At 44.2% G+C, this 13176-nt stretch overlaps 1 protein-coding gene across 2 annotated transcripts in view; it reads right to left on the bottom strand.

The window, feature by feature from the left end:
- LOC142055412 (protein ELYS-like) overlaps positions 1-13176 on the bottom strand; it is a 45715-nt gene that overhangs the window by 25950 nt on the left and 6589 nt on the right. Inside the window, exons 4-9 of one of the 2 annotated variants that reach the window (XM_075089347.1) lie at positions 9887-10067; positions 8911-9118; positions 7490-7606; positions 6690-6774; positions 2372-2522; positions 81-213 (exon numbers count right to left, since the gene is read on the bottom strand). In XM_075089347.1, coding sequence (XP_074945448.1) covers positions 81-213; positions 2372-2522; positions 6690-6774; positions 7490-7606; positions 8911-9118; positions 9887-10067 — 875 coding nt within the window. Of the gene's footprint in view, positions 1-80; positions 214-778; positions 1001-2371; positions 2523-6689; positions 6775-7489; positions 7607-8910; positions 9119-9886; positions 10068-13176 lie in introns of those variants that run through there. The other variant, XM_075089348.1, reaches the window with a different exon arrangement.

The raw sequence follows: 13176 nt of genomic DNA, 5'->3' as shown, positions 1-13176 counted from the left end.
AAAACAAGTGCATAAGCTAAACGCCAACTTCCAGATGAATTATTTGTAGGGATATTGAAAACAACTTAATCAAAATCTACCTTAGTGAATCTGGCATTTGAGCATGATACCAGCGATTAATGTCAAATACACCCAAATAAGTAGATGGTTTTCCCTGACCATATGTATTCACTTGCCATCCAAAGATTGATACACTGGTGTCAGGAGATATTACTGCAAAAGACAAGACATTGTTTCTTATTGTTAGAAAATACCGTAAACCTCCTGCTTTCAAAACACCACTTTCTAGGTTTGCTTCGTTCTGCCATAGCACTCATGAAACACAACACGTAGTAAGAATGCTAAGATTACTAAGAATAATAAAAAAATTTACGCCACAGAGCAAACATCTCTGTGATAGGTTTCAGTCATACTGACCCTTTCTCTTGTTCAAATGCTATCAGTCCTAAGCCAAATCAAGTACACAATTATTAGCTAATCAAGGGTTCCATACAGTAAGAGTGGATCAAGACATTTAGCTGGATGAATAGTTTAGCAAAAAAAAACCCCAAAAATAACGCTAGGACCATACATTGCTACTTTTAGAAAGCACACAAATAACTCTCATATACACGTGTATCACTCAGCTGGCAGTATTCATTTCCACATTTGACTCAATTACAAGCATTAAGAATAGCTCCTTTCCAGCATATTCAGAATGAACGGACACAATCAGCAGACAACAGAAATACAAAACCCCCAAAGCCAACAAACAGGAAATTGGAATAAAGATTCTAACATGAAACATCGGCAAGGCTATACTCCGGTTCTCTCAAGAAGTGGGATGCTCTGTCTTCTCTGGGGAGAATGCGTTCTCTAGACATAAGCAAAGTATGTGGTACATCATCTGCCCTCACTGAGCACGGAACAAGAAAACAGTTCGTTTGGCAAAATGTGCCTCTCTTCTCTGTCAAGTTCACCATTACTGCTTAGAGAGCCTCACACATTTGACTATATTTCGTTGAGAACTTCTGTGCCATCTCAGTTGCGAAACTGCCTTTGAAGGTATCAACTCTTTTCATATTTCAGAAGCCAGCTTCACTGCTAAACTCAATCCACCTCCAACAGAAGCTCATGTGTGCCTAGAACTTAACTTGAACAGATTCTGAATAAAAGCTAATTAGAAACCAGCAGAAAAATTACAGCTATTTCTCCATGCTTCATACTTCGTAAAATGGAGACAGAAAGGGGCTTTTTTGTTGTTTAGTTTGGGTTTTGGTTGCAGTTGGTGGGGGGTTTTTTGTTTGGTTTTTTTTTTTTTCCTGTTTTGTTTGTTTGTTTTTATGTTGTTTTTTTTTTTTTTAATTTTGCAGGTGGGGAAAATCCAAAGGTGTTTTTATTAGATTCTAACACACTGCTCCCTCAGCTACTCCTCATAAGCCTCATGCTCCAGATTCTTCACCAGCTTTGTTGCCCTTCTCTGGACACGCTCCAGCACTTGAACGTCCCTCTCGTACTGAGGGGCCCATAACAGAACACAGTACTCAAGGTGCGGCCTCACCAGTGCCAAGTACAGGGGAACAATCCAGTTCTGCTGGCCACACTACCAGCCAGGATGCTGTTGGCCTTCTTGGCCACCTGGGCACGCTGCTGGCTCATGTTCAGCCAGCTCTCAACCGACACCCCCAGGTCCTTCTCCACTGGGCAGCTTTCCAGCCACTCTTACCCCAGCCTGTAGCGTTGCATGGGGTTGTTGTGACCCAAGGGCAGGACCTGGCGCTTGGCCTTGTTGAAACTCACCCAATTGGCCTCAGCCCAGTGATCCAGACTGTCCAGATCCCTCTGCAGAGCCTTCCGACCCTCGAGCAGACCAACACTCCCGCCCAGCTTGCTGTCGTCTACAAACCTACTGAGGGTGCACTCGGTCCCCTTGTCCACATCACTGATAAAGACATTAAAGAGAACTGGCCCCAGTGCTGAGCCCCGGGGAACACCGCTTGTGACCGGCCACCAACTAGATGCAGATGCACACATAGGTTTGAACAGGGGAAAAAAGGAAATTCAGGTAACATTCCTAGCAATGGAGGGGATGATCTCACTGTTCAAAGGAGACAGCTGGAGGAATAGAACGACCGACAAGCACTGTCCACATGACCTCACCACACATCACTACAGCATGTCAGCAAGCATATTTTTTCCTTTAAAGAAGTCCCACATCACTTAAACACCCAGTTTTTCTTTTTAGGTAAGCCCAAGCTTACCCAAGGTAGCCCAACAAGCTAGTCTATACAGACATTTAAGATTTGCAGACTCTGGGTACAGAACAGCATTCATTGCTTAGATTCCAGAACCATTTACTTTAGAACAGCCCAGCACAGACATCAGAACAAACCTTCATTTACGCTATCTTCTCTGTCAACGTGGTTGCGAAATTTTTCTACAGTCTGACAGCTGAGTAATTTGGTATTGCTGGTCTGCCCTCTCAATGGAAAGACTCCACCTGGGAGATCTAAACTGTACCTTTCGTCACAGTATTCCAAGCCCTGGGGAAAAAATAAAAGAAGAGAGAAAAGGACATTTTGAGATAAAAACAGACATCGTACCCAAGTAGGAAAGAATGTATATATTTAACATAAATACGCATATTGTACCGTATCTCTCCCATGCGCTTATTTCTGATGGCAAAGAGAAACTACATCTGACATGCAGGAGAACTAAGTGTCAAATCATAACAGGTACGTTTGGCTGTAAAAGCTTTGCCCATTTTCAAAACTTAGCGTTTCCCTAACTTGATTCAGTCCTACACATGTTGTGCGGAATTCCTTGCAACACCGAGGTTTCTTTACCAGCCTAACTATTTATCTACATAGAGATACCTGAAATAATGCAATACATACGCATGCATGCAAAGCTCTTTGCTCCGTGACTTGATTACTGAGCTGATGCAGTTAGAGAAGTCACGGCACTACAGCAGCTAAAGCTCTCTTGAGAGGTATTACCTAGAGGCACACCACTAGAGTCAAAACACCTCCCTCTGTAGTAGCTGTGAGAGCTTCTTACTGATTAACAATCTTCTCCCAAACCACGTAAGCGCCTACCATCTCCTCCTCTAATCCTGTAAAGACCAATGGGTGAAATATCCCTCCGCTCCTTCACCAAGCACAGCCAGCCAACAGTAAAAGGGGAAAACAGGGAGGATGTGGGATGCACATGGGCAATGCATTTAGGATCATGATTACTACAGAGTCAGCAAACTACTTTGAGATATACAGAAGCATCAGCAGAATTGCGCTGAACCTCTAACACCACCATTTTCTAAGGAAGCATTAACTGAAATACTGTCTTTCCAAATACAGCATTCGGTCAAACGGTCTACCACACAATACATGGACATGTGGATTGCGGACAACCTCTGCAGCTCTACAATTAAAAAGAAAAAAGAATAAACCCAAACAGGAAAAAAAAAACCAACACAAAACTCAAAAAAACCCAAAAAGAAAAACAAAATTTTTAATTTTTACAGCTAGAAATTTCACGCTTAATTCACATATGAAGAGCCAGTCTCTCACAAAGCTGGGGCAGAGTTCAGGAAGGGGAGAATAATATCAAACAAGACAACCCCTGAAGCAAACTAGCCTATTTTAAATTTTCCACACCGGGCCAAGCAAATCTAAAATAAGGTCTGCCATACAGTGCAGTTCCTTAAGTAATGACTTTATTGACCCAGAAAATGTGAAGACACATTTCAAATGAGATGCGCTGCTCAGACTCGGATATGGAAGGAGAGACTGTACACTCTGTCCAGCCGCAAGCATTGTGTAGGACACAGGTAAACATGTGCTCCATGACCACGATGGGATGCACTGGTTTAGCAACTGCTGAGATGGTATAAAAAAAGGCCTTTGAAAGCATAGCTCAAACGCACTGGTAGATTAATTACTTGAACACAGGCTTGAACTAGCCTTGAATGCAATGGAAGCACAAGCTCGGTGCTCATTTATAAAAAGACAGCGCCACATGTTCCAGAAGTCCTATTTGTGATTCTTGCTACGATACAAAGTCAAAGGTGCGCTGTTTCACAGCCTCAAGCCTGATTCCTGGAAAGGAAAGCACTGCTGTAGGAGACAAGTCTTTCAAGCTCCTGTGAACTCTATTCAGTGAACAAGGATCAACAGTCGATTGCTCCTTGTTTGCTCAAACTCGGCCTGGCAAATGGGAACAACTCCTAAATTTTCTGCCATGGACAAGAAACTTGATTCAGCCAAGTCACGTAGGCAGGCAGCCATGTAGTACTGACCAGTCTGTGACTCCAGGGAAGTATTCTGAGCCTAAAAGTGTCCACTGTAGAGCACAGAACCTGCCCTAATACGCCTTTGGGGGTTTTGGGGGCATTTGGGAGTTGTCTGGGGTTTGGTTTTTTTCCAGCAGTAGGTATTATCCAGTCGTGGTACGAAGCCACATTGGCGAGTGGCTCATCTGGAAGCTAGCTGAAGAAGCTGCCTTTTCTCCCCAGGGGGCACAGCTGCTCAGTTCTCTCTTCAACCTGTGATACTCACTCCGATAACTTTGGGTATTAAGCCCCCTGAGTTGGGTATTCAGCCTCCTGAGCTGGATGGCAGGGACAGAGCGCAGAATAAACCCCCCATAATCCAGCAGGAAGCAGATTACCATCTGCTGAGCCACCTGGACACTCCCAAGTCTGTGAGGTCAGATTGGGATCCACCCGAGAGTACCGAGGGAGATGCGGAGGAGCTTGCCAAGTCACACTCCATCGTTTGATCAGCAGTCCTGGTGAACAGGCGATGTCCCAGACTATTGGAGACTTGCCAATCTGATGCCCATCTGCAAGAAGGGCCAAGAGGAGGATCCAGGGAACTACAGGCCTGTCAGCCTGACCTCCGTAGTGGGGAAAATTATGAAGCGGTTCATCTTGAGTGAGCTCACCAAGCATGTGCAGGACAACCAGGGGATCAGGCCCAGTCAGCACGGCTTCATGAAAGGCAGGTCCTGCCCAACCAACCTGATCTCCTTCTAGGACAGGGTGACCCGCCTAGTGGATGAGGGAAAGGCTGTGGGTGTTGTCTACCTGGACTTTAGCAAAGCCTTTGACACTGTCTCCCACAGCATCAACCTAGAGAAGCTGGTGGCTCATGGCTTGGACGGGTGTACTCTTCGATGGGTAAAAAACTGGCTGGATGGCCGAGCCCAGAGAGTTGTGGCAAACAGGCTGAAATCCAGCTGGCGACCAGACACAAGTGGTGTTCACTAGGGCTCAGTATTGGGGCCAGTCGTCTTCAATATCTTTATCAATGATCCCAATGGAGGATTGAGTGCACCCTCAGTAAGTTTGTAGATGACAGCAAGCTGGGCGGGAGTGTTGATCTGCTCGAGGGTCGGAAGGCTCTGCAGAGGGATCTGCACAGGCTGGATCGCTGGGCTGAGGCCAATTAGATGATGTTTACACAAGGCCAAGGGCCGGGTCCTGCCCTTGGGTCACAACAACCCCATGCAACGCTACAGGCTGGGGTAAGAGTGGCTGGAAAGCTGCCCAGTGGAGAAGGACCTGGGGGTGTCGGTTGAGAGCTGGCTGAACATGAGCCAGCAGCGTGCCCAGGTGGCCAAGAAGGCCAACAGCATCCTGGCTTGTATCAGGAATAGTGTGGCCAGCAAGCATGCCCCTGTACTTGGCACTGGTGAGGCCGCACCTTGAGTGCTGGGCAGATGAGGAAGGGATGTTTGCAGATGAGGAAGGGCAAAGGTCAAAATTTAAGCTCATTCAACAAAATCAAAACCCACAGTCCCTATAAAAACAGAGTACCACGGTACAAGAATCACCCCTCTTTCATTCCATACCTGTTCAGCATATGCAAAAGTATCCAAACAGGAGGAAAGAATTGCTCTGAATTCGGATTACTTTCCCTCAAAAAGATTTTGCAAGGGCTTCAAGCATACTGCTGAACAGAAGTATATATTCTACAGATGCGTCTTAGATCTGTTACATATCTGAGATGTAACGATAGTTCCAACCAACTTTAAACACATCATCTTTGGAGCCACTTCTAAAAATTTACGCACACTCTTTTGAACCAAATCGTACCACTGTTTACTCTATTTACGTATTCCACTGGCTTGAAGAGTAGATTTCATAGGTAACCCAGCCAAAAAGTAGAGAGAGTTATCTTTATAGCGACTAACTTGCAGGACCAACACTTAAGAGACCCTCTAGGTACATTTCATTGGAAGTCCTGCTGACAGAGCTCAAAAGAAAACAAAAAGAGAAACCCGGAGATCAGAAAAGAATAAAGCTATGCGACCGTACTCTAAGAAAGGGAATCCGACAGAAGCTTATTCAAGTCTACAGTTTGGTTAAACAAAGCTATTCAAAGCCCCGTCTTCTCTTCCTACGTGCCATTAATTTGGCGTTTAAATGAAGAATAGTTTTATTTTTAAAAGCAGCGTCCTCTTCAGGAATTGAATTTGCACGAGCTCCTGGCAGGTGAGTGTAGTTGGAACAGGTGACACTGCAGTATAAAACGGTAGGACTTGTTTTCAAAAGGCACGGGCAAAGGCCATGCCCAAGACGACTCAGCAAAAGGTCATTTTTAGTCGTCTCTGAATTTTCACGGTAAATATTACCCCTGCCAACTTAACTGATACTCACTTGAGAGAAAATTACTCTTTTCATCCTCTCACATACGTGCGCCTCTTACCTCATACATGACTTGTCCTGATGCCAAGCGTTTTCTGTCACCGAATGCTAACTGCAACAGGTGTAAACTCACAACATCACCTTCACTGAAAAAGGTATAAATCATGAAATTTGGTTACAAGGCTGCTCTATAGTCCTCATTATCGTTTCATTAGGTCTAAATGGAAGTTTTCTTAATAGCACGCTCTTGCTCAAAAGAAAAACACCACCTCCCAAAACATGCTGATGAGCCGCATTTAGCCGCTAAAACACAAAGGAGGACATCTGGACACCAACAGCTTCTGGGGCAAAGGCTAACCCTACAATTTGAAAGCTTTCATACGTTGTACGATTGCCACTCCAGGAACAGCTGAGCTGCCAGGTGAGCTGGACGGGCTCATGAAGGCTAAAGCTGGCACAAGGTAACCGGCCATACTGTCACCTCCTGCTTTAGGGGCAGCAGACTGTTGTACCACCACGTTTACTGTTCCTCATCTGCAGCCTCAACTACTTCTGTGGGTCTTTTAAGACCGTCGTGTGATATCAAGCAAATCATGAAGCAGTCGTCAAGAAACAAAGGAAATCATTTCAGAATGCAAGCCCAAAGAGCCACTGTTGTTTTGCCTCCTTTCAGCAGGTAGGAACTGGTAGGTGCCTCTTCATGTCTGTTAAATCCTGTCAAAACTGCACTGGAAGCTCAACAGCTTCTGTACCTGAGAGACACTCCTGCACGGCCAAATAAAGCAAATATACGTGTGTCCACTGTATGTGAAAATATACATTAAAAAATAATTCCGTGGCTTAAAGCAAGTTTTTCTTCACCTTTCTTGAGTAGACTGAACAGCCCACAAGTAGCAACAATTGTGAGGATCGTTCTCAGGCTCTTGAAAAGTAACCGCATAGACAGGAATCCTTCCTCCTTCAAGCTGAGAGTGGTGCCTACAGGTTTAAACAAAAAAAAGTAAGAAAGACAGTAAAAAAAAGAAAAAGAAAAAGAAAGAAGGTGAGCCTACTGGCCCCGACTGTTTGTACAAGGGTAGAAGCATCCTCTGAGAAAAGAGCACCTTCCGTGCTTATCCTAAAAGTACAGAAGGTCATACTCCCACCTCAAACAAGTGAGTCAAGAAGCAACTACTTTTTATGCAGCAGGCAAGAGGCGAGGAAATTACTCTCCAGTGAGTGCGATGACCTGGGTTTATCTCCTCCTCTGCCTGAGGAGGACGAGGAACAGCAAAGATTACTTCAGCTGCCAGGCAAAAGACTCTTCCTACTGTTGTAGCCTGCTTCCACATCGAACTGAAAATGCAGCACATCTTCTGAACAAGTTTAAAGCAGCGCCAAACAGAAGTCGTCTCTCATTTCTTTACTTGGGCTACCTAAAGCATTTTTCTTCCAGACTTCAGAACCTTATTTGTACCTTTGCAATCTATTCTTGCCACCTAACTATTCCTCCACCGTCTATTTAGGCACCCAATAGTTTCCCAGGACTCACTGCAGATTGGCTTCAGTGAATGCCTATTGGAATCTGGTCAAATATTTCAAGCGAGGTTGCTCTTTGGAAGATTTAAAATAATCTAACTTTTCTCTTGCTTATAAACTAACATGACCCTTATTCTCATCTCCAAGTGTTCCAAGCAGACTGTCATTCACACGCATCGCTGCCTTGCAATGCGTTAATCCCCTCGTTCGGTCAAGGCTGACACGTAGGGAAGAATGTGTTTTCAGGCACAGATCAGCGATTGATCTTTCACGTCTCAGTAGGCTCAGCCTGGACACTTTAAAGAATATCATCATCAAAATCACATTATTAACATACTTGAGCCTTTCAATGTATGCCCTACTTGCAGGAACTGGTTCTGAAAAACAATTTTAAAATCTGTTTCATCAAAATACACACACTTCCCGCTTTCACTGAATACTACTGACAGAACAAACTGCCTTAGGGAAACCGCTTCTATCACTTCCTAGCTGCTTAACATAACCCAAAGCAGCATGCTTTCCACAATTCCTCAACCAACAGGCACATTAAGGAAAACAATCCTAGTCCACTGGGGAGACAGCAGGCCACCTAACCCACGTATGACTGAATCGTTATTCCAGAGGAGGATTTCTAAGCATTCCAAGATTACGCTCAGCATTTCCATCCCTGAGAAAGCTCCTTTTCAATTAACGCACTTCCTCCTTAAGCAAAGCATTGAGACCCCTGCACCTCCAGGCATCACCAAGTGCAAAGACCTACTTACTCCCTCTTCAAAGTTTTCATATTCCAGAGTGACAGGTAGCCATCTGAAAAACCCGCAACAAGCTGATTGCTTCTGCTGATGTAGCACAGGGTTGATATGGCTGTTCCTGAAGGGTTTTGGAGTTGAAAACAGAGATGTCTCCCTTCTCTGGTCACAGTTTCTCTTCTCTGCGGAACTTCAGCCGGAATTCTAGTGACAACTTCTAGATCTACGCACACAAAACCACGCAATAAATTAATGTGTTATGCCACTTAGGTTGCATTTTAAGCACTGACGTGACATCGTGTACTACCTAATTCTACTGGCCCAGGCAAGATACCCGTTAATGCAACACACTGCTTGCTGCTTCCCTTTTGTAGATATTCAAAGAACATCAGAACTCTCCGACTGGACAGGTATTCTCGCCCGTATTTCAAAACCAGGTAAAAGTGTAACCTTCATGGACAAATTATTCCCGGACTCTGCAGATCAGGAGTTTCGGCCTCATGAGGAAACTACCGAAGCCACTGTTGTAATAGACAAAACAGCGCATGCAAACGGATCACAAATTAGGAGCTGTCATTCAACCAAATGCATGGTTTTTGATAAGTCAGGTTCGGTTTCAAGAACAAGCCTAAAATTTGCCCCAAGTCAATTAACAGAAGCAGAAGAACATTCCCAAGAAACAGGGCACGTCCCACACAACTTCCGATCAGGCGGCTGCACTGACTCGGATGGTAAAATTCTTACACTTCACTGGCAAGAATCGTAGTGACATGGGGATCCTGGGGGAAGGGGAGGAATTTTTAACACTAGAAGGAGTATTAAGCCACTCCCATTTTTAATCCGTTCAGGACTATACGATGTCAAACTACCACCTGTAATCAGTAGTCATAAATGTCTGCACGCCACTATCTTCAAAGTGGGAGGCATACTGTTTGCCTAAAGACACGAGTTTTCTTACTTTTACATTCAAGTTGACAAACTGCAAGCTTACCTGAGGCTTCTACTTCATTCTGACTGCAAGACAGATCATCCAAACAAAGGTCAACCACAAGCAGATGACCGACATCCGTAGCCACTGCTGCCACTCCAAAGAGCCTTCGCAGAGTCTGATGGAGGTGCTGAGTGCTCACACTGGCTCCGCCGTGATTCGTTATGGGCTCTATAGCTGTTACCTACAGGAAAACTACAAGTTAGTATTTCAGCTCTTTGACAAGCTAAACAGAAATCACTCAAAAGGGAAGCCAGAATTAGCCCATCAGAAACAAGAAAGTCAATACAGGATCGTAAGACTTCAAAACAAAGCATTGCTTCCAATTCTATCACAACAAAAAAAAAAAAAAGAAAAAAAAAGCCCTGTACAAAAATCCGTTCCTGCCTACCGTTTACTAGATTTCTTACAGTTATTTAACTGAGTTAACTTCAGCTTCAGTGGTGCACTCTATTATTGCAGCTTACCAACTTCCATTTCCTACTTAGAAACCATTAACTCTAAGAAAACACAGAAAATCAGGTACATGCACAAAACTCTAGCGTATTTAAGGGACTTAAGTAAGAAAGGCTAAATCTCGTCTCCCACTGCTCGCAGCCCATCAGCACCGGGATACAGTCTACGCCTTCTTTGCCAAGCAGGGATCAGGGTAAATCATGGCCCTAAGTCAGACGAGGCAGCGGTCGAGTTGCACAGCAGACACCCCATTTCCAAGGGAACGAAATATTTTTAGAAAGCGTTGTTGGGAGACACCAGCTTAGCAAAACTTACGCCGGCCCTCGAGTAGAATAAGAAGAGCAACCAGGTAAAGCAAAAGAGTTGTAAATGCACACCAGGACTTTCACAAATGTGAACACAAATTTTAAAAGCCAACCGAGAACAGCGGCAAAAAGAACAGCAGCTTGTTCGGTGAAACGCTAACTCCAAATGAGCAGAAGCGCACGCTACCCTTTAACATGCAAAGCAGTCTGCATGCAGCTTTATTACAAGGTCTTTAGTAAAACAGACCTTTCAGCACCTGCAGCACCTCCCAGGACAACACTGGCTGCTATAGCAGAGATACAAGCCCACAAAGCCTCCTGCACTAAAGCTAGTCAACAAAAGAACACAGGCTATCCTTTAGCCTTCTTGCAAAACACAACACAAACAGGAAGCTTTACATCAACCACAAAGCTTTACATGAAAATAAAACAGAGAAGTGAGCATCACAAGGTATCCATTTTTTATATATATATATATTGGTTTTTCCCCCCAGAGGTGGGGGAAAATAGCTAAACCCCTAAGCCCCCAGGTTTTCTCCTCTCCCACATCAAGCACTTGCGATGACTACCCTGCCTGGCAGTCTACTCCAGAATTTACCTTTCATCTTGGCTACAAGAATCCTAATCTTAGAAGTGCCCAGAGGAATCCAGACAACTTCATTTTGTTTCAGATCTCCTATAAATCAAATTACATTTCCCATCTTCTCTGCTACTCAAAGGACTACCAAAAGCGCTCTCATTGTTTGAATTCTTGCTGCTCCAAGTCTTGACGACGGTTATGAGGAAAACAGAAATACTGCCCGTATCTTGCTGCAGAATTAGCCAGAATTTACCCCGTTCTAACACTTCAATCTTCCACGTAGAATCTCCTGAAACTGCATATTTTTCCACTGCGCTATGCACTGGCTTTGCGTATTCTCCTAGACTACTGCCAACTCATTCTGGGCATGAACAAAGACACCTTGTCTCAGCTCACTGAATCTGAATGCTACCCTTCTGCCCCATACAAACCAGGGAAATTGGGGAAAATACCGTCCCATAGTTCTGAAGCATACAACCATTATCAACCAATTTAATAGAATTAATGCTTTCAATTCAGATTTGCTTTTACGAGAAGCCAATTCAAATAATACTCCACTAACTTTTTCAGTTTCCTGATGCATTTCACATGTATATCCAGAGGACAGTTAGAGATGCTCCCACAAAAAAAGTCAACCGAACAACAAACACCCCCCGCCCCACCCCAAAACTTTCCTTCTAAGCTTGTGAGTTGGGTTTGTTTAATCTCATTCCTTTACTCTCTGAATGACTACACATCTACTCTTACACTGACAGGCAGTCATACAGTCACTATAAATGCCCCCTATTGATCCACCAAGGGCTTGACACCTTGCACCAGAATCACTCTAAGTTGGTGTTAACCTGTCCACAGCGTTAGCTCCCCACAGAAGATATACCCACACGGAAAAGACTCCAGAAATCAAGGTGCTCATTAAAGCCTTAACGCACTAACGACAAGAACTGCAGAAAGTGATGTTAAGGCTACACCTGCATTTTACTCTTAAAAATAATCAGCATGAAAATCAGAGAAACATTCAGGCAGATTCAAAACCCGTGTTACGTGATGCGTCTATTTGGAAGGATGAGATACAGGATACCTTCAAAACGTACAGGCAGTGGCCAAGTGCCAGGTTTATCTGCTTGGCCTTGCTTACCCTTACTGCCACTGACAACTTGGAAGTTAACAGTCCAACGAGCAATACCTGTCTCCTGTCGATGCTGATCTAACTAATCTAACAGCAAAAAGATAGGGAGCCAAATGAAAGCAACAGGCCAAGCGTGCCTGTACTCAAGGGCATTCATCAGGGCATAAGAGCAAAAATTCAGACAAGCTTTGGTTTTCTTCCAAAGTTCATAGCCTTTAGCCCACAACAGCCCACCTTTCCCCCCAAGGCTCCTTCCTATTTTCTCCTGAACCACTTTTTTTCTGGTCTAGAAAAACTCCCTAAGACAACTGAGAGTTATAACTACATTCTATTTCAAACCCCTTCGGTAGGCACGGATTCAAGATGTGACATGATCCCTCTTCACCTTTCCTTCTCCTCTTCCCAGATTACTTAGATTTCTTGCCATTTTTCACAAACATAATTTACTTACGGATTGTACGCTCGTGTCAGCACGCAGCTTGCCTTTCCACCTAAAACTCTAACGTTCACCAAGAGGATCATCAAACCAACACAGCAGAGCACCAGCCCAGCTCATCTCTCCAGAAATCGCCACCATACAAATGTTTAATACCAGTAATCACGCTGTAGCATTGCAAACAAGCAAAACTCCACCTGTATGCTAGCAAGTCAAACCAAATCACCTCATGGAAGGCTGAGTAATAAGGAAGTATTTATTTGTTGCAGATTCTAAGGTGATAAAAATAGGGGGAATCTTGATGTTCCATTAACTTACGCTGATTCTTGTCTACATGCAGATAATGAGCCGGGGGGGGGCGTGACATCAGCTGAGTTTATGGGCTACAGA

This window comes from Phalacrocorax aristotelis, chromosome 3, assembly GCF_949628215.1.
Source record: "Phalacrocorax aristotelis chromosome 3, bGulAri2.1, whole genome shotgun sequence".
Lineage (NCBI taxonomy): Eukaryota > Metazoa > Chordata > Aves > Suliformes > Phalacrocoracidae > Phalacrocorax > Phalacrocorax aristotelis.
Note: the sequence above shows the minus strand (reverse complement) of the source record. Positions and strands in the feature narration are given on the sequence as shown.